General features: G+C 36.8%; 2 protein-coding genes across 2 annotated transcripts; one reads left to right on the forward strand and one right to left on the reverse strand.

The window, feature by feature from the left end:
- Positions 1–5,354: 5,354 nt before the first annotated feature.
- Positions 5,355–22,938, forward strand: LOC104611709 (transferases, transferring hexosyl groups). Its single transcript, XM_010278890.3, has 8 exons — positions 5,355–6,008; positions 6,112–6,217; positions 6,964–7,056; positions 7,152–7,347; positions 17,053–17,231; positions 19,198–19,448; positions 20,653–20,843; positions 21,852–22,938. The coding sequence occupies exons 1-8, from the start codon at positions 5,666–5,668 to the stop codon at positions 22,017–22,019; spliced, it is 1,527 nt and encodes a 508-aa protein (XP_010277192.1). The 5' UTR covers positions 5,355–5,665; the 3' UTR covers positions 22,020–22,938.
- A 1,783-nt stretch (positions 22,939–24,721) lies between these two features.
- On the reverse strand, positions 24,722–26,011 carry LOC104611702 (late embryogenesis abundant protein D-34-like). Its single transcript, XM_010278878.3, has 3 exons — positions 25,604–26,011; positions 25,209–25,502; positions 24,722–25,071 (listed from the first exon to the last, which is right to left on the reverse strand). The coding sequence occupies exons 1-3, from the start codon at positions 25,928–25,930 to the stop codon at positions 24,913–24,915; spliced, it is 780 nt and encodes a 259-aa protein (XP_010277180.1). The 5' UTR covers positions 25,931–26,011; the 3' UTR covers positions 24,722–24,912.
- Positions 26,012–27,262: the final 1,251 nt, after the last annotated feature.

The following is a 27,262-nucleotide window of genomic DNA, read 5'->3' on the forward strand; positions in this document are numbered from 1 at the left end:
ATCGGTGCACAACAATATGACAAGGATTGTTTTTTTTTTATAAGCATCACAAGGAGCATTATTTTAAAAGGCTTAAGCCTTAGAGATGTGAGGTGTACACTTTGAGCTAACATGCATAGCTTTTGTTTCAAAGCTTAAGCATCACAACTTTGATATGAAATTTAAGTCTTTGTTAAAATGAGGCATGAGTCTCGGGCCTCAAGGTGTGAGGCATAAAAAGGCGTAAGCCTCACCATTGGTTATTCAATGATTTAATGCAGAAAGAAAACATATATTTCTTACATTTTTATAATTCAAAATATATGGAAGAAGCATTTCAATAATTATGGGCCAAATAAAAATACTAAAAATGAAAAACCAATAGGGCAAATCAAGTTCTATTAATTTCTTTTATGCTATGTTTGGTCTGAAGGAAAATGTAGGGAAAGGAAGCGAAAGGCAGAAAACATATACAAGGTTTATAAAGGTTTCCCTACTTTTTCCTTCAAATCAAACACAACTTAGTGTTTTAGGAGAGTTTAATGCAAAAGATGAGCCAAATTCTTAATTTCACTTGGATAAATCAAGTGGGGTTTTTTTGCATAGATCAAATGAACTACATTGTTTCCTTTCTTCTAAACTACATGATGACCATAAATATAATATCAATTATATGGATGATTCTTTATTTGTTTTCTTCTTCTAAATTGGCCATTTAAATAATTTAAGAACTTTGCGTTTTGAAAGATGATTTATAAATTAAATAATTGATGTTTGTACCTTTTATCATTCTAACTCAGTATATTATATGATATTTTTATTGAACTAATTATTATTATTTTTTTATTTTTTAGGCTTACATGTCTCAACTACTCCTTTAGCCTTTTAAAACTGAATTGGGATCTTCTACCAGCAAAACATATTCTAACACAATTCCAACATCATTTTGACATTACATATCTCATAATTAGAATGAGGCCAACGATAAAACTGGGACTCACCACGTATGAGGGGTGTGGTGTCATATCATGTTGGAAAGGGTGTTGGGACATATTTGTTAGCAGGTGATCTGAATTCCCCATTCCCAACTATGTGTATATCAGTGTGCCACCGTATCCATGCCATGTTTATCTAGGTGTACTGATGCCGATACAATATGCCTAATATGTATCAATATTTTGGTCCTTCCTAGGCCTCATTCTAGTGGACCAAAGCAAGAGCATAATAGGGTCATGTTTGGTATAAATGATTATGGCATTTTTCTTGTCTTTTTTTTTTTTTTTAATTAGAATGGTGTTTGGATAGACCTCCTCCCCCTTATCTTTTGAAACAGGATTTAGTCAGAGCAAACTCCATTCGAACAACCATCATAACCTTGCATTGGGAATATCTCTCCATAAAATAAAGCATAAAAGTACGAAGATATTCTCGATGCAAGGCTATAAAGGCTGTTCGAACAGTGTTTGAATGGACTTTGCTCTGACTGAAGCGTGCCTCTTATCTTTTTGACTCTACGGAGCTACACTACACAATGGGAGTAGTCCATCCCCCAAATCTAGGGGTGCCATAAAAAACGAAAAAAATTGAATTGAACTAATGAAACAAACAAAAATTTAGAATAATTGAGTTGATTGGTTTGGCTTCATTCTAGGGGTGATCATTTCAGCCCGGCCCAAAAAATCCATGCTTGGGCCTAGGTTTTTTGTTAAGGCCTAGGCCTGGGCCCACATCAGGCCCGCAAAATTTAGGGCTAGGCTTGGGCCTAATTTTTTAGGCCTGACTTGGATATATATATATATATATATATATATATATATATGTGTGTGTGTGTGTGTGTGTGTGTGTGTGTGTGTGTATGTTATTTAAAATATTTGATAATTGATGTTTTATATATTAAATAGAGATTAATAGAGATTTGTAGGAGATTAAAGATTTTAATCCTATGGTCTTAGATCTCACCAAATTCTAATATAGTATTAATGAAATATAGAAATTACTAAACCCTAATCTTCTCGGCTCTCTCTCTCACCAATTTCACAAAACCACCACCACACCCAATCTCTCTCTCACCAAAAGATGAATCTTCTCGTGATGAAGATAAATCTGAACTTTAGAGTGGTTGCAAGTTTTGAGTAAAATTGAAACCATTTTCAATATTTTATTACTTATTTATTTACATTAATTTGAACTATTTTTTCTTAGTTTGCTAATATCTTTTTTATTTCACTTTTTATTTGCATGAATTGAATGGAAGATGGAGCCCCTTATAGAGATGTTTAAAGTTGTTTTGTAGATATTACATGACAATGGATGGTTATTTTTTAATAGATATTATAGGTTCTAGGTTGATTTTTTGTTGATAGAAGAATTGATTTGTTAAAATTATCATTTTTAACATACTAATGACCACTTGAAACTTATAAATTACAAGGTATAATTATTTAATTTCTTTTATGTTAGATTAAGTTTAAAGTTTCTTACAAGTTACTATAGTCTCCACGACAATAAGTGAAAAAAAGTACAATTGTTTAATTCTGGAACTGAAATATAATAATTAGGCTTGAATCTTGGCCCAGCTTGACTCGACCCATGATCACCACTACTTCATTCTGGTGGTATTTTGAAAAATTGAAGGCACTAGCCAATTTTGGTTAATTAATATAAAAAACTGGTGAATAACCAAATCAGTTAGTATATATGTTTATATATATTTATTTATATATACATTATAGGGTCATTTACAAGAACACCACCTATAGTTTCATAGATTTACTTAAATCTACTCTATAGTTTTCATTTTACTAAAATATCTCATATAGTTTGCAAGCTATTTACTTAGGTGGCGCTTGATAGCACTTTTCAGGCCTCTAAAATCTAAAAATGTTGCTTTTCAGTTGCCACCTACGTTTGGGTTGGGTTTGATTATCATATTTGAAACCTAATTTCATATCTAAATAGAAAAGAGCTTCCTTAGGTGCTTAATGCGCTGAGAGGCATTTTAGATGTGGGCAAAAGACAAAAGAGCCCCTATAGAAATTTGAAATGATCCATAATGCCCTTCATATAAGCCAAAAATTTAGGTCATTCGACTCATCCCTGATTCGAAAAAGGAGATTTGCCGCTAAGAAGTTTTGTACTCTTCTTCTTCGTCGTCATCATCATCGTTGTTGTCATCTTCTTCTTCTTCTTCTCCACTCGATGGTGCGGCGCAACGCAAGCTTGTCCCTCCACCGTTCTCTCTCTCCCCCTCTCTTCTTCTTCTTCTTCTTCTACCTTGTTGTTCTCTACATCCTTTGCTTTACAGATATGCAGATCTGTCTAAAGAGAATGTCGATGTTTCTCCCAGCGTTGCTACATTTTCAGATCTTCTTCTTCTTCTTCTTCTTCTTCTTCCACTTTTTCTTTCCTACCACCGCTGCTATAACTTTCAGTAGCGGCATCTTTGATTTCTCTCTCTCTCTCTCTCCCTTGTCTTCCCGCCATCGTTGTTGCAACTCTCAACAATGGCATGTCTTCGATTCCTCTCTCTCTTTTTCCTATCTTCTAGTCACTACTGTTGCAACTCTCAGCAACAACAGCGATTCTTTCCAATTTTGTTCTTATATTAATAAATTATTTTTTTCATAAATTATATTTGTATTAATTATTTTAATTTTAATTAATTATTAAGTTTTTTAATAATTTAAGATATTAATTTGATAATTATTAATTTTTTTATTGCTTAATGATCTTTATTACTATTTTCATTATTATTTTAACTCTTAATAATTTATTTTTAATTTATAAATTGATATGTATTTTCAAATTTATTCTTATTTTAATAAATTATTTTTTATTTTTTATAATTTACTCATATTTTTCAATATTATTTTGAATTTAATAATTTTTTTATGAAACAATGCAAATTGAACTCAAAATTACCAAATAGTATATTTTAGGGGTAAAATAATAAAATCAATGAATTTCAGATGCTGAAGGTTTGATCCAACACAAACAACCTTCTTTATTTAGAGCCTCTAAAATGTCAAAAAGCAACTATGTCTTTTTTTTAGATTTTCAGACACTTCTAATATCTTTTTTAACTTTTCAGATTTCAGATTTATCAAATGCCACCTTAATCAACCTTTGGTTAAGAAATATCTATTTTGCTATCTAAAAATAATAACATGATCACCTAAACTAAGTGGAAAATGTTCAAGAGCATGGACCCATTGTTGTTTATTCCACAAGTATCCTAACACTTCTTTGTATAAAAAACAAAATTAACCAAATAAAATCAAAATATGTGGTTGTTCATGTCTTAACAGGGGGCAAAAATGGCATTTGTTTTTATTTTCTTTTGATTAAATTTATTAAAACGACATTAGGGTCAAATCTATCATTTTCTGGTTGATTGAGTAAATTGATTACAAATTATAGGGGTGTTTTAATAAATGACCTATATTATAAATATGGGAAAATTCTTTATCACTACCTTGTACTTTGGCTCGAGTGACAATTTGGTTCCCGAACTTTAAAATGAAATAATCCAATACCCGAACTTTCAAAATGTGACAATCCAATATACCTACCATTAACCAGTCTGTTAATCTACTATTCAATGTCATTTGAAAGGTCAAAAATGCCCTTCAAATGCCATCTAATTTTCTTTATCAACCATCCAAATGTTGATAAAAAACTGAACAATCCCAAATCCTAGCCTCTTCTTTTATAAAAGGTTGATGAATGTTTAGGAGAATCTAAAATTTGGGATTGTTTATTTTATTGTCAATGTTTGGATGGTTGATAAAGAGGATTAGATGACATTTTTAGGGTATTTTTGACCTTTCAAATGTCACTTAACAGCTGATTAGCGGCATATACTGAATTACCACATTTTAAAAATTCGAGTACTGAATTGTCACATTTTGAAAATTCGAATACTATATTATCGTATTTTACAATTTAGAGACTAAATTGTCACTTGAACCAAATTACAGGGTACTGATCATGAATTTTCCATATAAATATCAAAACAACCAAAAAACCAAATTAATCGAAATCGAAAGAAATCAACCGGTTAATGTATTGGATGTTTTTTCAAAAACCGATTGTGGATTGTGCCAATTGGGTTTGAAAAATAGCCTCACGGTTGATTCGGTTAACCAAACCGTGTGGCGTGTGCACCCTTACTTAAATCCATAAAACCCCCCACCCCCTGGTTGTGTAGCCCATGAAGCGAAAACAAAGATAAATCCATAAAACCCCCCACCCCCTGGTTGTGTAGCCCATGAAGCGAAAACAAAGATAAATCCATAAAACCCCCCACCCCCTGGTTGTGTAGCCCATGAAGCGAAAACAAAGATAAATCCATAAACCCCCCCACCCGCTGTTGTGTAGCCCCATGAAGCGAAAAAAAATATAAATCCATAAAACCCCCCCTTTGTCATTTGAGTTTAATCAATTTGAGTTCTATTGTCAAATCCTATAAAAAAATGGATTGTCTGAAAAATCAGGGCTGCATCATAAAAATGGTGATCAATCAATCGGTTGGCATGGGAGGTTGTGATTGTTAGATCTTCCGGTATCAAGCCTTTCCGGTTTCCGGCATCGTAGATAACAAATGTTTCATTTCTACAACTTGTAAGCTGTAACTACTGTTCTTCGAACATTCCTCTCGTTCGGACACATATTGGATCAATCATCAATGTCGAAGGATTCCTCAGCTGATGAACCCAATGTCTCTCGCATGATCTTCCGAGTTGCAATTGTTTCAAGACTTTCTGTTCTAGTCCTAATTGTCTTTTGGAGATATCTTCTGAGCCCTTACGACACCTCCGCCTCCTTAAACCCTAGTTGTCTCTTGGATTCCACCAATCAGTCTTCAGTTGAATCCGTTCTATGGCCAAGGGTTCGAGTGGCGGTTGAGGATAGCATTGTATGGGACAGTGTTTACTTCGTCAGAATCGCGCAATGCGGATACGAGTACGAGCAGACCTATGCATTTTTACCTCTTCTTCCGGTTTGCATCAATGTCTTATCTCAAACTGGTAATGGAAATTCGGTCATTCTAGCTTGTCAAATTTTATTATCCTGGTGGTTTTTTTTGGTCAGGAAAATGCTTTAATGGTTTTATGATATTTTCTCGTCCAGTTTTTGCTCCTTTGGTTCCACTTATTGGGTACAGAGCGGTTTTGGGCTTATCAGGCTACATACTCAATAACGTTGCGTTTCTATTTGCGGCACACTACTTTCATAGGTACTCTCTCTCTCTCTCTGTCTGTCTCTCTCTCTCTCGTTTGGGAGTTGGACAGTTAATTACTTAATTCATCTTAAGCTAATTAAATCTACTTTGCTAGAGTCAGTTTTCTTTCTAGAGATGAAATGAACTAGCTGGGCTTACTTGACAGATATGTTGGAAGAGAAATATTCACTACAAATCAAAATTGTATTCAATATCCAACAACAAATACTCTTCTGCAAGGTCCAAAACTGAAGAAAAGTTGGTATTTTGTCATAGGGATCTACTCAGAAACCATGAAATTCAGCAGCTACTAACAACATTGGATAATTGTGTATAGTGTACATTGTGATAATGGTATAGGAGATTAAATGTAGCTGCTATTTTGTTACATGATCCCATCTTGCCTTGGATGGAATTTCCAGAATTTAATAGTTCATTTACCTTAATGGTGCTCCAGTTAGTAAAAACTACTTCATTTTGTTATACCTGTGGCTGGGAGATTGATGCTTCTGGTTGGCTGGTGCATTCATGTTTTAATTGGAAATTCTTCTCAAAACTATTTGTTTAATGCGCATTTTTCTCTTCTTTGTCAACCTAAAAAATGAAACAATTATTTCAATTTCATTGTTTCTTTTTTTTCCCCCTTCTTTTCTCTTATTTCTCATTTTTGTATTATTTACTTAAATGTTTAATCCCATTTCATGTTTTAATTCTAGATGAACAAATTCTAAATCTTATACCTGTGGCTTATGTTTTTGCAGGCTTTCAATTATAATTTTGAAGGACACAAAGGCAGCTTTACACGCTTCCTTTTTGTTCTGCTTCAATCCTGCTTCCATATTCTACTCATCAATGTAATCTTCTCCCATCATTTTAAAGTAAACAGGAACATAATTTTCTCTATTTTGATGAGTAAACTGATTCCCATTTTGTCCTCATGATTTGTCAGATATTCAGAAAGTCTTTATGCCCTATTTTCACTCGGAGGGATATACCACTTATTATCTAGTTCAAATAATATTGCCATGCTGCTGTTTGCTCTCTCTGGTTCTGCAAGGTCAAATGGGGTGCTTAATGCTGGCTATTTCTGCTTTCGGGCTATGCATCAGGCTTATGATGCTATCTTCCAAAGAAAGAATATTATTGTAAGTCTTCAGTTTTTCTTTTTCCTGCATGTTGAGAAATTGGATCACAGTTAAAAGAATGTTCATTGCAATGGATGATATTTAATTGACTGTAAGGCATAGTGTTGCAAGTTGCACAGCATCATCTCTGAAACAAAATGATTTTATCAAGGTTGGGAATTTCCTTTCCATGGACAAGAAGTCAACAACTTTAGTTTCCTTGAGTTTCCATAAAGACTTGTGAACAAATCAAAATTTTCAATAAGTTGTAGAACATATTCATGAAACTGAACATCCTGATTTAGTTTCATTTAGAAAAATTGGTTTTATGTTTTTTTAGAATTAACCAACTTTGTCTATTCTTGCTCATTTATCAGCAAGTCATATATCTTCTTAAGCATATATATTCAACAACAGATATTAGTTTCTTATACCTTATTGTTTCAGCTCAACAAAATTATCCTTCTGGAATTCATATCTATGTATCTGGGTTTCTGAATTTTGGATAATTTGTATCAAAGACATGTGCAAAATGTGAGGACAAATAATGATATCCTGTACATGTCATAAGTAGGACATTATTACTTCTTAGCTAATATTACAGTACTGACAAAAGAACCATTTTTTTTTTAAATTGAATTTCACTTGGTGACCGGTGAGACATTTAGGGAGAATTTGCAAGAAAACAATAGAAATGTTGTCAAAATAGAAATAGAACTACAGGGATAAGAAAAGTTTTAAAATTGTATCATTTTTCTGACTGGATTAAAAGTATTTGTATTCATTTATTCAAAGTATGGAAAAAGGTCCAAAAAAGATAATGTACACAAACAGCATAAAGACAAATACAAAAGAAGGAAAGAAGATGAAAAGAAAACCCAACAAATTGATTCTTGACCTGGCCTAGCCAAGTACAATACAGGAGCCTACAAGTCGTTGTTACATTATCTCAAATTAGTAAGTATATCACCTTCAACACCACTTAATTTGTAATGTGGATGAATATGAGTATCAAAAGGCTTAACTCCTAAATTACCTTTTTCCTGTAATAAATTCAAACATATTTTCTATGTGATATTTAAATATCCTTCTTGGACTGAGCAACTTCAAATCCTAAGAAATGTTTGGATTTCCTATAACCATGTTATAATCTACACATACAATCAAAATAGTCAAGGAGTACCATTTCCTCTTTTTAAATTAAGATAGGTGTGCATGTGATTGTTTGAATCCTACTCTCTAAACCATTCCCCAAAACCTGTCAAAACTAGGCTTGAGGAGATTGTTTTAGACCATATTGATTTCTTAGTCTGTACACTTTACCTATTGTTGATTTATAGGTTGGACTAAAGTAACTAGATGAGAAAACAGTAGAGAGAGAGGAAAGTAGGGAGAACAGAAGGTGAAAAGAGGCTATGTTTCAAACAGGGGATATTGGAGAGGAAGGAGGAAGGCTGAGGGTGCAAGAAGGGTAATGGAGGGGAGGAAAAAGAAAAAATGGCTTGGTGGAGGGGTTACAAGGTGTGGGGTGTGAGTTCAGATCTTCTGATGAGCAAGGGGTTTCTGACTTCTGCTTGAATGGAGTGTTGGTTGCAGAGGCATTGGTTGAGATGGTGGAGCACCAGCGGACTGAAGTTGATGATAGGGAGAGAATTCCAGGTTTAGAGGAAAAAGCTCTTTCTGCCTCTGAGCTTAGAGGGGATGAGAACAGAGTACCAAGAAGTGACAGTAAGCGGGGAGGAGAATTGTGTAGCCAGAAGAAAGATGTGTGGTAGCTTTGAGGTGGCTAGCTCTTCAACAATGAAAACCTAGAAGTAGTGTGGTATGGATTCCACTGACTGAAAGATTTGTAAAATTGAATTTGAACAGCAGCAATAGGGGAAATCCAGGACTTTCTGGTATTGGAGGCATCTTCAGAAATGATTTCATTCATGTGGTGGCACTTTTCCAAGGTCCGATTGGTCATGGGGATTCCTTGAGGGCAGAACTAATGGCAGTTGTGGAAGGGGTAATTAAAGCAAAGGAATTGGGGCTTCACAGGTTGATTATAGAAAGAGATCCTCAGCTGGTGATCTATTGGTTACAAAGTAAAGGGATTGGCTTTTGGAAGTATCATGTTGAATTAATGAAATTTAATTGGCTTTCTAGGGATATGAATGTGAGGTTCTAGTGGACCCAAAGGACAGCTAATAGTATGTATGGATGACAGCTTGGCAAAACAAAGGGTTGGGGAAATCAATTTTTTGGGCTAAATTTTAAAAGCTTTTGTTCTTGGAGATAAGCCACTTTATTTCCATTTGTATGATTGTATCGTATTCCACTTTAATTAATGAAAGTTTCAGTTATTGATAAAAAAAGGAGAGCGGGGGTTCAGTTGTCTCCATTACAGGAAACTATGTGGAAGCTTTTATTGGGAGATTGGCAGAGATTCGGGAAGGAGTTTAGACATTGGAAAGAATGATGTATTAAAAAGGAATATAACTAAAAGCAAAATTCCTTTAAAGTTTAAACCCAAAAAGGATTAAGGGTTCAAAGAATGGTCAATTGATTCATATGACAAAGATTTTTTCCCAGTTAAAAGAAGGAATTTGTGGAGCAGGCCCTTGCAATAAATTTAAAAGGGTGCACAAGAGGAAGACAGTGAAGGACAAAATAAGAAGTAAAAATGGGGCAGATAAAGGTTCTTTAACGTAATCAAAATCAAGGAGTTTGTTCTAAGGAGTTTGAATAAGTTTATTATAGTCAAGTTATTGAAGAAGAGGTGGGATAGGGAGCTCTCAGCCTCTCGAGAACAACAAGGAATTTAAGGAAACTACAGCTCAATCCCCAAGGAAAAGAAAGTATAGAACTAAACTTATTGAAAGACAAGGAAGAAAGGGAAGAAGAGGATTCAGATGATTTCAAGAGAGAGAGAGAGAGTTAGCTCAATGACATCATGGTATGATAGTATCAATACATTTAGAAGAAAAATAACCTTTTGAGAAGAAATGACTGTTTAGAAAGTTGCAAAAATTCAAAAGAAAGTAGCAGAAATCAGAGTTCAAGAGGAGAGAAGAAGAAGAAGAAGAAGGTGGTGGTAACTTGGGTTCAGAGAGAGATTTTCGAACATAATCTCTTCTCTTACTCCCTTAATTCTATTTCATCAAGTTAAACTTTAGTAATTTACAGAGAAGCCCCTAGTTGGGTAGAAAATTAAAAAGACATAACATAAGAAAGAATAAAGCCCAGATTAAGGCCCATTACAACAAAGAACATAAAAAATAAAAAAGGATAAACAACCTATGGACCATTCGGCCCATCTTCTCTACACTCCCCTCAAGCTGAGCATAGATGTCAATTATGCCAAGCTTGCCAATATCATGTTGAAGTTTAGCCTTGGGAATGCCCTTGGTGAGGAAATCAACTAACTGTCCTTCATAAGTGATGAAAGGTAGACACACTTCTCCAGAAGCCACTCTTTCTCGAATGAAGTGTCTGTGAACTTCAATATGCTTAGTTCTGCCATGTTGCACTGGGTTGTGAGCAATGTTGATGGCAGCCTGATTATCACAGTATAACATCATTGGTTTATCATGCTCAATACCCAGTTCCTCCATCAAGGATCTAAGCCACAATAGTTCAGAAACTCCATGAGCCATGGCTCTGTATTCTGCTTTGGCTGAAGATCGAGCAACAACTGATTGTTTCTTGCTTCTCCAAGAGTCAATATTACCTGCCATCAACTACAATACCCAGAGGTAGATCTTCTGTCATCAATGTTTCCGGCCCAGTCAGCATCTGTGTAGGCTTCAAGTTTCATACGACCATGCTTAGCAAATAGAATTTCCTTTCCAGGGGAGCCCTTCAAATAACACAGAATCCACTCTACTACTCCCATGTGAGTATCCCTAGGAGCATGCATGAACTGACTGATGCAACTGATAGCATATGCAATGTCTGGCTGAGTCATGCGTAGATAAAGAAGTTTTCCAAGTAGTCTCTGGAAGACTCCCTTACCTTCTAACAATATTCCATCCGAAGCAGAGAGTTTATGGCTCATATCGATAGGAGTAGCAACTGGTCTAGCACCCATTTTCCCTGTTTCAGAGAGCAAATCAAGAACATACTTTCTCTGAGAGATAAGGATCCCCTCCTTGGATCTAGCAACTTCTATGCCAAGAAAGTATCTCAATTCCCCCAGATCTTTGATCTCAAACTCTGTATGAAGGAAATATTTGAGATCATTAATCCCTGAGACATCATTACCAGTCACAACAATATCATCAACATACACAATCAGGTAAACGGCCAAGGATACTCTCCTCTTCACAAATAGGGTATGATCAGACTGTGTCTGTACATAGCCAAAGCTAACAAGGGCAGCCTTAAACCTTTCAAACCATGCTCTAGGGGACTATTTGAGTCCATAAAGAGATTTCTTCAGCCTGCAGACATTTCCTTTCATATTTGTTTCATACATCCCTGGAGGAAGAGACATATAGACCTCCTCATGTAATTCTCCATTCAGAAATGCATTCTTTACATCCAGTTGATAAAGTGGCCAGTCTGAGTGTGCAGCCAAAGATAGCAGAAATCTCACAGAAGTCATCTTGGCAACAGGGGCAAAGGTCTCCAGATAATCAATCCCATATGTCTGTGTATAGCCTTTTGCAACCAGCCTAGTCTTGTACCTTTCAATGGTGCCATCAGCATGATATTTGATAGTAAAAACCCACTTACAGCCTACTGGATCCTTCCCTTCAGGCAAATCAACCACTTCCCAAGTGTCATTCTTGTGCAGGGCATCAATTTTTGTTCTCATAGCATCCCTCCATTCTGGAATATTAAGAGCTTCTAACACAGAGTTGGGAATTGGGTTAGAAGCAACAGAAGAAAGGTAGGCAAAATATGAAGGAGAGAGCAAACTATAAGAAAGGTGTTTGGAAATGCAATGTGCAGTACACTTCCTTTTTCCTTTCCTAATAGCAATGGGGATATCAAGGTCTCAGAAGGATGGCTCCAAAGGGGCTGTAACAGTACCTGTTGTCTCATCTATAACTGGAAGTGCATGAGGCTCATGTGTTGTGGGGGAAACAATCTGCTCATTTTTGGTTCACTGCCGTTGGTACAACCTGGGATTAAAAAGAGGGCGAGGAGGTGAATGAGGAGGAATAGGAACACTGGAATGAGAGTGAAGTGACTGATCCTCCCTTGACTCATATGAAGGAGGAAGAGACTCAACTGGGACAGGAAGAGGAAGAGCAAACACCTGTGACAAATCCTCCCCCTTTGGACAATATCTCTCCAGAGAAGAACCATAAGGAAGAAAGCTCATCAAAGGTGACATCTATTGAGACATACCGAGTGCCAGTCTTCGGATCAAAACAACAGTAGCCCTTTTGTGTGGGGGAATAACCAAGGAAGATACACTTGTGGGCTTTTGGTTCAAATTTATGTCTTTGGACACTTGGGATATGTACATAACAAGTGCAGCCAAAGACACGAAGAGGAATAAGAAAAGATCCTTGTCCTGATGAAGAAGACTGAAGGGAGACTTAAACCCTAAAACCCTGGATGGCATACAGTTTATAAGGTAGGTAGCAGTGTGAATAGCATCACCCCAAAATTTTGTAGGGACATGTGAGGCAAATAGAATACTTCTTGCAACTTCAACAATATGCCTATTTTTTCTTTTAGCAACTCCATTCTGTTCTGGGGTCCTAACACAAAGCTTTGATGATTAACCCCTAAATCAGTGAGATAGCAGGTCAGGTTTTTCTCAAAATATTCTTTTGCATTGTCGGATTTGAAAATTTTAATTCTGATATCAAACTGGATTAGGACAAATTCATGGAATTGCCTCACAAGTTTGGGAACTTCATCACGGGACTTCATAAAAAATATCCAAGTGAACTGAGAAAAGTCATCAATGAACAAGATAAAATATTTGTAGCCACCCATAGAAGGTAACTGGTAAGGCCCCCGCACATCAGAGTGCACAATATTAAAAGGAGAAGAAGATCTTTTATTACTCAGAGGATAACTGTTTCTACAATGTTTTGACAGTTCACAAGACTCATAATGAAGGCTGGACAAACTAATTCCCTTAAACAGTTCTGGGAATAAATGACTTAATGCAGAAAAAGAAAGATGACCCAAACGAAAATGACATAACATGACTCGACTGGTGGACTTTGTAGATGTAGACCCAAAAGCAGCTTTTCTAGGTTGTTCATGGCACTGTCCAGGAGTATTCAACAGATATATTCCATTTGCCTCACGGCCACTCCCAATCACCTTCTGAGACTCCAGATCTTGAAAAACACAGTAGGAAGGGAAGAAGGTTACACAATAGTTTAATGACTTAGTTAGGCTACTTACAGATAACAAGTTTGTATTTAGTCTAGGTACATGAAGAGCAGAAGGAAGAACCAAGGAGTCTGTAGCCTTGATGGTTCCCTTGTCGGAGATAGGGGCAAGAGAGCCATCGGCTAGGGTGATTTTGTCACGTCCAGGAAGTAAATCATATGAAACAAACAAAGTAGAAAGGCTAGTCATATGATCAAAAGCACCATAATCAATAATCCAAGGGATCCTATGATTACCTGAAATGGTTGCATGATTGGCAGAAACCCGTATGCTTGAATGAGCAAATGCAGAAGAGGTTGAATTTCCTGGAGGGTTGGAAGAAGAGGTCACACCCTCTAGGTGACTGATCATCCTCCCAAACTTCTCATATTCTGCCTTCATAGCTGCTAACTTCTCACTAGCCGTCATCTCTTCAGTTTGGTATCTGTCACTATCTAGACCAATAGCAACATTGGCACTCCCTGCCTTTATATTATCAGACTTCTTTTGAAACCGAAGTGGTAGGAGCTCAGGATGCAATTTCCAGCACTTGTCTTTAGTATGTTTTGGCTTTTTACAGTACTCACAGATAATCTCTTTCTTCCCTGTGCTACTTGGAGTCCCTGCAACCCCCTTGGGTTTCACTCCCATATTAGCAAAGTGATCATTTAGACCAGCCCCTTGGACCTGGACAAGTCTTCTGCTTTCTTCACTACTTACCAAGGCATATGCTTGAGACAGTGAGACACTATCCTTGGATAAAATATTTTGCTTTGTAATGTCGTACTCTGGATTTAGCCCTGTCAAGAACTCAAACACCCTTTTCCTCTCAACCAGTTTTCTGTAGGTTTCAACATCATTAGTGGTTTCCCAGGCTACAACTTCTATCAAATCTATTTCTTGCCATAAAGACTTCAGTGTTGAGAAGTATACAGCTAATGGTTTCTCCCCCTGTCTCAAATTCTTCACATCACTTCTCAACTTGTAAACCCTGGCCACATTTAATTTTTGGGAATATGTTTCAGCAACACTATCCCAAATTTCCTTTGCTGAATTCATCCACATATAATGCTAACTAATCTGTGGTTGCATCGAGTTCACAAGCCATCCAATAACAATATAATTTTCTTGCATCCACTTTTCATATGATGGATCATCTTCCGGAGGAGCCTTTTTGCTCCCGGAGATAAAACCCCATTTGCCTCTACTACAAATATGAATTTTTACTGATTGTGACCAAGCCAGATAATTAGTTCCATCCAGCTTGATTGTGGTCACAGCCAGTAGAGAATCTATAGAGGCTCCCAGAACCTGTCCGGATTCAGCAACATGCTTGTTTTCAAAGTCTGAGGAGTTCATCTTCTTAAATACTTAAAAAATGACTTCAAACAACTTCGAATAACAACAAATGAAGACAGAACAAAAACTGTGTTGTGAGCCAACCTCTATGCAGCTGTACTAGTAAATTGCGTCACACCCGGAAGATGGGAGAAACAGAGATAACTCAGCCGCTCCTTGTAGACTTCACAGAACATCAATCTACTTGATTCGATCTTCAAGAAGAAGAATGAGAAGGCCTTCAGTCACTGAGCGCCCAGGTCAAACTCCCTGTGGGGCCTGCAATCAGATTTCTCCAGAAAATTGGGGTTTCGGGCAACACACTTGAATCTGTCAAGAGGACGACAAAACCAGTCCCCTTCTCTCCAGAAACCACTAACAACTGGGCTGAAATAGGTTTCTTTAACTATTCATACAATTCAGTTCTCCATACACACTGTGTATGGGAAAAAAAAGTTGAAAAAAAGGGAAAAACGAGCCTGCTCTGATACCAAGAAGAAAAACAGCCTTTTGAGAAGAAATGACTGTTTAGAAAGTTGCAAAAATTCAAAAGAAAGTAGCAGAAATCAGAGTTTAAGAGGAGAAAAGAAGAAGAAGAAGGTGGCGGCAACTTGGGTTCAGAGAGAGAGATTTTCGAACATAATCTCTTCTCTTACTCCCCTAGTTCTATTTCATTAAGTTAAACTTTAGTAATTTACAAAGAAGCCCCTAATTGGGCAGAAAATTAAAAAGACATAACATAAGAAAGAATAAAGCCCAGATTAAGGCCCATTACAGCAAAGAACATAAAAGATAAAAAAGGATAAACAGTCTATGGGCCATTCGGCCCATCTTCTCTACACATTCTTACTTCACTCCTGGGCCTGGGTTACATGTGTCATTCTTTTCTGATTCCTGTTTTTTGCTTTTAGTGAAAATCCACCTTGTATATTTTTTTGTCCTTCCTCCATTCTGTTTTTGGGTGGCAGGAAGTTTTTTACTAATGAAATCTCTATTTTGTTATTTATCAAAAAAAAAAAATCTGCATAGCCTGATTATGCATAGTCTTCTGTGTATGAATTGGCCCACCATCATTAGATTTCCAAGTTTTCTATCGAATAGAGGACTGACTCACTATGCATCTATCCTAGTTAATCCTCAATTTTGCTAATCTATCAGTATGCATTTAGCTTCCCAGTAATTCTTCTGAAAAAAGTGATTAGGCTGCACAATAGATGATCAATAAAGGGGTGGTCGAAATATGTCTAATCTCATTGAGCATGGATGATAGCCTCGTGACTGAGTTAATTCTCTTGAGTCTTGCCCCATCTGATACCATTAGATTCCTTCCTTTATCATTAATGAATATGGCTTCCTTGGAATGGCAATCTAGGACCATAAAGTAGAGGTATCATCTTTGCCTTCGTAAAATTAACCTCTCAGATGAGGTTATTTTTACAACTCAATGCCTGATCATGCAGTTTAATCTACTTCCCAATCTTGAATCTCCTTTGCATAGCAGTTAATCTACCCCACAGGAGGATTCTGCTCCAAGCTCAGCACTCTTCAGAAGAAATCCCATAAGTCATAAATCCTTAAGGAAAGAGCATTATGAGAATATATAGTAAATCTGTTATTAATAAAAAAGAATATATAGTAAATCAACTCACTATTTATCAGCAAATTGTGTTGTGACGGTCTTTATAATTTCAGCAGTGCCTAGTTGAAATTTCTATTAATAGGTACATTGTGTTATGATGATCTTTTTTCTTTTCTTTTGAAACATCAATTTTGGCATGACAAGAAGCTACACTATTTCAATGTTAAGATGCCAGCTTTCTAAAAACTTGTCACACCTGCAATTGGTGCAACTTACCAAGATTTATTTCTTTGATATAAGAGAAAGCATAATAGGAAAGTATTAAAGCATTTATTGTATACGAACTTCGAGTGATAAAGATGTATTGTTAACATACTAGTGTAAATTATGTAGTTTTATAACTCATTTTTTCATGCTCTATTTCCTGGTCAGCATGAGGGAAGATGTCCAATTCATGCCATTTTTTTTTCCTTTTTTTCCAGTTGGCAGTGGAGGTCCTTATTGTTGGAGCTGTGAGATCTCTTTGCGTTTTTGCTCCATTTATTGCTTTTCAAGTGTATGGATATTTTAATATTTGTCATGGCCATTTGCCAGATGAAATGGAGCCTTGGTGCAAAAAAAGATTGCCTCTTCTGTATGATTATATACAAAGCCATTATTGGTATGCTATTTCTAAATAATGAATTAACTTTTCTGTTTTTTATCATAACTGATTGTGGCTTCATTAAAAATAATGAAGATTTGAAGCACAATGCACATGGAGATCTTTCATCTTTTAAAAAGTGATCTGTGTGCTATTGCCTTTTCGTTAATAAGGAACAATTGATTACCTTATACTAGAGCTTTATTCAAATACATATAAAGTGGTTGTTAGATTTTATGCTATTGTTGATGAGTAATTTCTTGTCAGTTATACTCCATATAAATGATATTGGGAAAGCGGTCCTACATATAATTAACTTTGTTGTTAGTTTAAGTGTTTTTTTCAACTGCAAAGTTCATGATATGATTTTTTGAAACACTTGTTTTTGTCCTTTAGTTTAAAGCATATGATGATGATACTTTTGTGTTCTGAGACTTTTCTATGTAAAACACTGGTCTTACATATTTAGATGCTCAAGGAGATCTTAATTTGCTATTTAAATCTCCTGCTTTCAACTATTATTTGTATGTGCGGTTAGACTCAATAATTGAGGCTTATTTTGTAGGAACTAGACTACTGTCTGTTGGTGTGAAAATTTAATAAATTCTCATGCAACATAATTCACTCAATCAAGTGATTGAGTTTTTATTATTTTGGGTAAGGCCCATTTAGGGAATCATACGAATTGTTCCCCTTAATTACATCCCCACAAGAAAGTAGAGAACACCTTTTGATTCTGACTTGGAGAAATGAACGCATAGAACAAAAGAAAAGAACAATAGGATACTTAAAAAAGAACTTTTCATTTGCTTTTCTTTTACATCAGGTGTACAAGAATGAGAAGAAAGAAAAAGAAAATACAATTGAGAAACTATACAGCAATACATTTCTCTTTTCTTTAATACAAAGAAAATTTCCTTCTCACTCTTTTCTTCATAATAAGTTGTAGTCAATCAGATGAAATTCTGATTGTAGACAACCTTACTCCTTGGAATTTTGCATACAAAAAGGGAACCGTAGTCAATCAAATTGAATATTTGATTGTAGACGATTTTCATCCCTCCGCTCTTCATTTTCATTTGAAGGGAACCATAATCAGCCTTTCAGATTTAGACTGTAGATGGTTTACTCCCTAACTTTGTCTTGAAAGAGGGACCATAATCAACCAAGTAGAGGCACCTGGTTGTAGATGGTTCATTCCCTCCCTAGTCTTCATTTTCATTTGAAGGGAACCATAATCAGTCTTCGAGAATTAGACTGTAGATAGTTTAATCCCTAACTTTGTCTTGAAAGAGGGACCATAATCAACCAAGTAAAGGCACCTGGTTGTAGATGGTTTGTTTCCCTCTTTTTCCTTTCTCAAAAGTAATAACAAAAGAGAGAGAAAGAAAGGATGCATATCAAGACATAAATAGGGAGTATTCACAGAGGACTTTTCTTTTCTCTACCTGTATTAGTGAGACTTTTCCTTCCTTGCCTTCCCTTGAGCACTTCTCTTTTCTTCTCTCCTTATCTTTGCTTTTCTTAATAATCTCTTGTGAAAATTTTCTCCAAAGAGTCTCTCTGTGTGTCTATGTTTCTAGCTTCCCCTTAAGGAACTTAAATAGGGAGTGGGGTGGTTATGTAACTACCCCCTCCTCCTAGGTGAAGGACACCTGTCCCTCCCACTTAAAGATAGAGAACTCCCCACTTAAAGAGAGAGAACTCCCCACTTAAGAGGGGGAACTCCCATACGGGATACATTTTTATAATTTTAATGATTTGTCTAGTAGACTAGCTAGCCCACTTATTACAAATTATTTGAATAAAAAAAATGACTTCAATACTGTCCTACCCATATTTTCTGTGAAGCACCTATTAATTATATCTCTTTACTACAAATTTACTTTGTTTTACATGTCTAAATGTCATCTTTGGTCAATCTCATAAGTGAGATGCTTTTTCAAATTTCTCTAACTTAGAATGCTTGCTTCCTTTGTTTCAGGGGAGTGGGTTTCTTGAGATACTTCCAGTTGAAACAGTTGCCTAATTTTCTTCTTGCATCTCCAATACTATCTCTGGCACTTCATTCAATTTTACATTACACAAAATTACGTCCTGATATTGTTTTCTCATTGGGTTTCCGAGCTCCTTATGAGGAAAAGCATGCCGCTGCTGTGCTCTATTGTCTGAAGACAGGCCAAAGGCAAAAAGAGGCTCAAATTTCCAACAATATATCTTCTAAATTCCTTCTAGGTATTAGTTATGAGCACACTTCACATTTCAACACCAGTAATGTATTTTTATAATATATAGATGGGGTGTATGAGGAGGAGCATGTATGTATTGGTTTAGTGAATTCGTTTTTCTGACTTTTTTCAGATCTTTTACCCATATCTTAATATAAGCAAAACAAAATAAGTTTGATATAACAAGTGTACTGTAATTAGCTGCTAAGACCTGAAGCCTTGAAAATAAATCAAACATCATAATATTAGGCCACATAATGGTTAATTAGAAAAATAGCAAGGGGAAGACCAAAGAAGATGTAGGCTGAAGTGGCAAGAAAAGATGTAATTGCTATTTGACAGAAAACATGGTTAATGATAGAGCAACGTGGCAGGAAAGGATTTATGTAACCAATTGCAAATAGTTGGGATTAAGGCTAAGTCAAGTTGTATTAAAAAATATATATTTTTTGATAATTGCAAGTTGTATCAAAATATTATATTAGCTAACTAAGCCAAAATAATGAATTACATATAGACACAGAAAAAGTATAGAGACAACACACCTAAGTAAGACATTTAAGCTATTCAATTATGGGATAAATATTATCAAAAGGGAATAACATTCAATATGGAGCCCTTACATGAGGAAGCACATTCAACTGGAGGGATTGGTTTGAGATTAAGACTTCTGCCAAGCTAACACAACCATATGAGGTGGGATATGGATGTTACTTATATATTCAGTTCTTATAAGGTCCACCTAATTTGAGGGGTTTGTTGTTCAATCAGAGTCCTGTTAAAAAGAAAGGGAAACAATATTTAAGGATACCTGTCAAGTCCTTGAAACTCAACTTTTTGGTCTAATGAATCCAACCTGATATGTATATCAGATTCTAAAACTTGTACTGCATATGCATTTATGGTAATAGTTACAATTTATAAGGGAATATTTTATTTTCTATGTTGTTCTGCATAAAAAGTACAGGTTGTTATGCATGTTATATGTTGCTGAACTTATTAAGCTAAGAAAACTTATAACCCAATGATCATTAAAAAAATTGTAACCCTTTGCCTATTTCAGGCTTCAGCTATTTTATGTTTCTGTATGTGATCCATTAGTTTCCTCTTTTTTTTTGGGGGGGGGGGGGGAAATAGGATCCATTTCCCTCTTCCATATTTATTGGAATTCTTAGTCAACATTCTAAAGCTTCTATTTGCATTTCTAACAGAGGATCACACAATTAGACGGAGAAAACAGAAGAGTAAAGAAGAGACTCGTGATTCCTTTGGTAACCTCATTCCATCAGGCAATGGAGCATATGTTACAGTAAAGACTGGATGCACATCTATCTTGGTTCTTCCTTTTATATTACACCTGGGATTCATGGCAGCAACAGCATTTTTTGTTATGCATGTACAGGTAAAGCTTTATCCTTTTCCCTTATTATTTGAACATTATCCTGAACATTATATTTTTAGAACAATGTCTACAAAACTTGATTGGGACAAACCAAAAGTGGTGCTGATTCAGTGAAATCCCATTCAACTTCTGATCTGATCTCAGTTCCCCAGGGAAGGAAAAATTTAAAATTGAACAGCTGTTGAACCAAGGAAAATTTTTCTTGGTTAAACCATCCTGTTTGACAACTATATTTGGTTGTAGTGTAGTTACGTTCAGATTCCAGAAAAGACTGAACCAAATTAGGATCAATGTTCAACTGATATGATTATCTGCTCAGTCCAATTTTTATCATTGTTTTTCAATGCATTTTTTAAGAAAAGTTAAGAAAACAGGTTATTTGAAGGGGCCTTCTTAGCCATCACTCTTAAGTCTATACTATCAAAGCTTTCTATTTTTCAAAGTGAATTATCCTTACCCTTCTTAATAACATCTGATTATTTTGGGTACTGTTCTGTGGTTTTTTAAGGGAAAACTGGCTTGAAGAATTTCAAAATTCTGTTAGAACTGAACATATTCTTAAGTGTTGCCATGAAACCTCTAAATTGGAATTGGTACAGTTTCAACATAACTCATAAAGGAAAAATACTATCAAGTTTTGAGGTATCTTCTTCCAAACCCAAATTGAGGACCCTCTTAGGTGCATCTGGAAGCAAAACTGACACTATTTCTGTCATCTTTGGGGGGATTGTGTGTTTGAAATTTGGACTATGCCAACCATATCTGAAACTCATGCTGCTTATAAAATAGGTGTAATATGGAAATTTTGAAAATTTAGGATGGAGTTTTCCATCTTATCAATTATCATCTCGATGTTAAGTTCGTACCACTCAAATATTGAAGCCATACTAGGTTGGTTGAAACCTGTAAAAGATATTTTACAAGACTAAATACATTGTCAGTTCATTGATAGTTAGCATGCATCTTTTTTCAGTTCTATTACATTTTCTGACCATATTATTTTGACAGGTTGCAACTCGTTTCCTGTCTGCAAACCCTCCTCTCTACTGGTTTGCCTCACAATTAATGGTTTCTCCTGGCATTAGTAAGAGATGGGGTTACTTGATTTGGGCATACTCTGCAGCTTACATCCTACTTGGCAGTTTGCTATTTTCAAACTTCTATCCTTTCACATAAGAAATTTCAGTACTCTTTGTTAGCTACCAATATTCAGCTGTTGCTATGTTCCCCATGGGTTGGTATTATCATGGATTACATGGGGACTGGCTCCAAGTTATCAATTGTTTTACTGGTAAAATGCTTATTGGTGTCACTTGCCTGACGATCAATTCAGCATGCGCAGTATACTTCTTACCAGGTTGTGTAACTTCTCTCGCCTCTGCCTTTGTTATGGCTATTTGAAAGAATCTCAATATTCTTTTGATATGATGAATGGTTACATCATCGAATCACAGCTTATCATTCATCATCCACTGTACAATTGGCCATAAATTTCCAAAATCCAAATGCCACCAAATCCAGACTTGAAAAGCAAGTTAGTTTTTGGTTCCTCTATCAAGATTTCTAGGTTTGCAATTGTTGATTCAATGTCAAGTTTGCATGCCTAGGCATTATTAATTTGATTTGCTGCAATGGCATATAAAATATGAGCTTCATTCAGTCAATGTTTGGATCAAATTATTCTGACAATGAAGGGCATTATGAGATTACAGGTCTACATGTTCTTCCACCTTCTACTCTGCATGATTGATTGGTTTAAAATCACTCTTGCACACCAGAAGAGACTTGCACTTAGCTTCATATTTGCTTTCTGAGAGAGCAGTTATTGTGAGCAATTTTCCAACCCCACTGCCATTTGTTTGCTGTTCGAATTTGATCAACCTCATAATGAAGGGCATTATGGCATTCACCATTAAAATCTTTATAGCAGTTATTGTGAGCAATTTCCAACCCCATTGCCATTTGTTTGCTGTTCGAATTTGATCAACCTCAAAAACTATTTCTGAAGATCAGATCACTGGATTTTCTGTGGTCAGGCTGTAATATTTTCTTTCCTTAACCTCCCTTAGTTTGATCATATACTTTGACATGGAAATTGATTGTACATTTATAAAAACCAGTTATGTGATGAAGGTATGGCAGCCGAAAAGAATCAGTTAGAGCCAGTAATGTGAGACCATTTTCATTCCCTTTACATGGCTCTCCGTTGAAGCTTCTTTTCAGTGGCTTCTCCAAAGCAGCTCAGCTAAATCTATTCAACAGAAGATATAAGCCCTTCTAAACGGGGTCTTTAAATGTGAAAAAAGAAGGTTTTATTCATATGGAAAGAAGAAATACCCTATAGTTCTCATTATACATAATTACATACTCATAATGCGAGAAAGCAGTATCATGAATTCACAACTCAAGCATAACCAAGGCATAAAAGGCCGAAAGAGCTGATGTTGATCAAGGTGTCATTTTTGTCACCTAATTTTTCATTAAAAAAAGACAAATTGAGTTCAGTCATGCACTCTATACTAATTTCAAGGTTCATATCGTTAGAGCTGTCTATGGGTTGGCTGATTACTAATTGGGGATTCGTTTTGGTTCTTTATTAAGATATATAGACGTATCCCTTTTTTCATGTTATATTTCACATCTAAAAGGGCAAATTTGATAACCAGTATTTTTTTCAATGGTTCAACGATTATGCTGGAAAGATGTGATATAAGCAATTTATCATTTTACTGTCACTTTTATTAAAATTATATTATAAAAAATGAAGTTATATATTATTATTATTATTATCATAAGTGATATAATCAGATCTAATAATATTTGGTTTTGGGTTTGTGTCTAAGAATTGATTAATAATTGGAGGTCGATCTTGTCACACGCCTTGAGTCAATCCTCCAGAGACTAATTCCAGTCACTGTTCACGTATATGCCTAAGATAAAGGCTCCGTTTGGTGAGTTGAGGCGGATACAAATATTGCACCCCGTTTCTTGTATATAACAATGATTTACATTTTTACGCAATTTGTACATCGTGTCTTTATTTGTATCCGTTTCTAACTATGATTTGGAAGTGGTCTCTCTTCGAAAGATGGAGTGGAGTAGAGCCTCTAAGGGGAATAAAAGCCTTTTGGCATGGGGTTAGAGGAAAGATGAGAGGATTGCAGGGGCTCGAGGGTATGGGATTCGACGACCTCCAACATGAGGAAGATCAACATCCCGAGGTCTGAGGTCCTAAAAGGTAAGAGAGATCCTCTATTTATCAAAGAAGAAAGTACAATCGTAGGCTGTGGGTTTATAGTTTTGCTTAACATGTCGTGGGTTCATCGCGAAGATGGCATGAGCTGTAAGTTCATCACAACACGGGATTGATCGTAAACTGTTCGTGAATGCTTCTGCAAACAAACATCATAGACAGTTTTGTCATGCTGTCGCTTCTCTATCCATAATCTTTCTGTGTTTCTAATATTTCCAGACGTGAGCGACTTTATATTCAATCTTACCTTATGTATGGCATATTAAATAAAAGCACTTTTGTCCCAATAATTCTCAAAATTCTACCAGTTTTGTTGGCCCATCAATACGAACCCACCAAACTACCAAAAGGATGACAATTGCACTTGAAATCATGCACCCGCGTCCATCCACACTCAGTTAAATTCTATAGAAAATTTTCTGCACGTTCCATTCAAATGCAATAAAACTATTAGCAATTGGGTTGGGTGGGTCGGGTTTAGCAATTGGGTCAAGACACTATGCGTTGATTTCGGGTCGAATTGGATTTCGGATCAAGACACTGATGGATTCCAGTATTCAAGCACATAACATGTAGCGGGGCCTCAAAAGGTTCAGAGAGTGAGAGAGCAAAAGACTATAACAAATTAAAAAACACTGGGTTTCCTTTCATAATTAAAATAGATTATTTCTTTAGCACAGAAAAGCATACTATACGCACACACAAGCTCGTTGTACACACACTGTAAATTACTATGTAGACTTCTTCATACGAGAATCAAACATAGAGAGAGCGATGGCTTAGACAAAAAAGTAAATAAGACCAAGCATCTTCTCTTTATATGTTTTGGTTGAGTCTGGCGGCCTCTGTAACAGCTGCTGCCACGCCCCCAGGATGAGTGCTCACGTTAGAATTATTCCGGAGCTCCGCACCAACCACCCTTTCAGCGTCCCGGCGCGTTGCCGGTTTATCACGCACTAGCTTCGCCGTCGCATCCTAGCCAATCGACAAAGGAAATGCCGACGTCAGTCGGTCTCTCATCACTCATCAAACCATGAAACCAACCAGTGAACAAAGAAACGACACAGAGACGTATATATAATGCCTCTAGCTAGCTAGGGACTGAATTATACCGTGAGAACTTCACCCAGAGTAACCTTGTCTTCGTCGCGAATGGCCCGTTCATTGACATTCGCTGCAGATTGAGCTTCTGCACCAACACCTCCCGGTATGTTAACGTTCAGACCTGTAGCTCTCACCTCCGCTGCTTGTATCGCAGCTGCATCACTCTGATCGACTGGCTTGTCACCGGATACCATGGCAGTCGCTTCAAGTGCTTCCCCAATTGTAATTGGATGAGGTCCGTCACCGGTACCCCCTGCCGCAGTCGTCATCGGTGCACCTGGCAGGGTGTACTGTCCAACCACCTATTAAAAACAATCAACAACCACAGAGAGACAATGTGAATGACGAATCAGTATATCTCACACAATTGGAACTTGAAATAATTAAAATCCGAGGGACCAACCTCATCTCCGACAGCCTCGGTTATTATGCTTCTTCCAGGAAGATCAGTCTCTGTAACAGTCACACCTCGATCCTTGGTGATGTCGGTGACATCATCGTGTCCAACATGACCTGTTCTTTCATTGGTCGCCGCAGCCGACTGCATGGTAGCAGCCACACCGCCTTTCGGGGTGCGTCCAATGACCAAGTTTTCAGCCGACTGCATCAGGGAGGCATCTTGCGGTTTGATGGGTTTGGAGGCAAGGTCGCCGGAGACCGGGAACACGTCGCCGTACTTGACGGGCTCTTGCTGTTCAGCTTGGGGCCTCTGTGGCTGTTGCTGGCTCATCTTGGGTGGATGCTGATTGCTGTGTATCAACCTGTTTTAAGAGAGGGAGCAGGGAAGATGAGATTTGTGGAGGTGGAGACCTGGGGTGAGCCGTGAGGTTTATAAATAAGGCAGCGCCAATGAGTGAAGTAGCATGTAAGGATGAAGAAAATACTAGAGTGAGACACTGAGACGTGGGCAGAGTAGAGTAGGACCGTTTTGGTTGTAAGGTAGTCGTGGCAGCTCCATGGCTTAAGTGTTGGCTCTCCACCGTCTCTTGACAACGTCAAAGTTATATTGCTTGCCTCGTTGCCAAGTAGTAATCAGACAGTGAACGTATTAACCTCTTTCCCCAAATACAAATAAAAAGAAGAGTCACATGACACACATCATCACATGGAGATCATGATACGTGGAAGGGTTGTATTATGACACTTGTAAGCTGTGGATAGAGCATAAATTTGGAAACTGGATGGACATTGGTTTGGATTAATGGACATTGGGCACACACCAAATTATGAAATTAACGTGGCGTGATAAACCCAATTCTTTAAGCCTTAATTTGTTTGCAATGTAGAGTGTTGTGAGATGTGATGAGGCCAAAACCGACCATCATCGGTTAGAAACCGTCAAAGTGGCAGCATATCAGGGGCAAAGTTGTCAATTGATGAGTTAACCTGTCTTAGCGAGCTGACCTGGTCACATCAATTCATAACACGCACAATCAATAGTGCCTGAGCTAATTAGAACATCAATATCATCACACTTCTTTAGGCCCACTATCATCATAGTGGATTGAGCTCCAAACAGATGTAAGAGATGTATTGATTCTTAGATGAAGCCCCTCTCGAATCCTCCATTCATTTGGACAACTGAACATGAACATAGTAGTACGCTACTATGAATAAGGCACGCCAGATATCTCGGCACATGGAGCTCACCAAGTCCCCCTGTGAGCTCTTCAACTCATCATCTGGAGCTTACTATCTCTCCCTACGAGTTCTCCAACTCTCCCTATAAGCTTTTCAACTCATCACATCGAATTCACCAGTTCTCCCTACGAGCTCTTTGGCTCTCCCTACAAGCTCTTCAACTCATCACATATAGCTCTCTCGTTCTCCCGAGCTCTCCAGCTCTCCCTATGAGCTCACTAGCTCTCCCCATGAGCCCTCTAACTCTCCACACAAGCTCTCACCTCAATTCACCAAGCTCTCTATCTCACTTTATTTTCCCTTGGTGATTACTAACTTAATCATCGAAATTCACGTCCCTGAAATTACCCGGGGCCTCTGACATCTCTTATGGTTCCAAGTCTCTCTTAGTAGCCAAGGTGACACACTACTCCAGAAACTT

This window comes from Nelumbo nucifera, chromosome 4 (assembly GCF_055504915.1).
Source record: "Nelumbo nucifera cultivar China Antique chromosome 4, China Antique-T2T, whole genome shotgun sequence".
NCBI classification, from domain to species: domain Eukaryota; kingdom Viridiplantae; phylum Streptophyta; class Magnoliopsida; order Proteales; family Nelumbonaceae; genus Nelumbo; species Nelumbo nucifera.

What these genes read in the sequence shown, in the direction of transcription:
- LOC104611709 (XM_010278890.3), top strand. Translation starts at nt 5,666, where the DNA reads ATGTCGAAGGATTCCTCAGCTGATGAACCCAATGTCTCTCGCATGATC. An exon ending in TCCATATTCTACTCATCAAT is followed by an intron (nt 7,057 to 7,151) that starts GTAATCTTCTCC and finishes ATGATTTGTCAG; the next exon opens with ATATTCAGAAAGTCTTTATG. An exon ending in ATCTTCTAAATTCCTTCTAG is followed by an intron (nt 19,449 to 20,652) that starts GTATTAGTTATG and finishes CATTTCTAACAG; the next exon opens with AGGATCACACAATTAGACGG.
- LOC104611702 (XM_010278878.3), bottom strand. Translation starts at nt 25,930, where the DNA reads ATGAGCCAGCAACAGCCACAGAGGCCCCAAGCTGAACAGCAAGAGCCC. An exon ending in CCGAGGCTGTCGGAGATGAG is followed by an intron (nt 25,503 to 25,603) that starts GTTGGTCCCTCG and finishes TGTTTTTAATAG; the next exon opens with GTGGTTGGACAGTACACCCT. An exon ending in CTCTGGGTGAAGTTCTCACG is followed by an intron (nt 25,072 to 25,208) that starts GTATAATTCAGT and finishes TCGATTGGCTAG; the next exon opens with GATGCGACGGCGAAGCTAGT.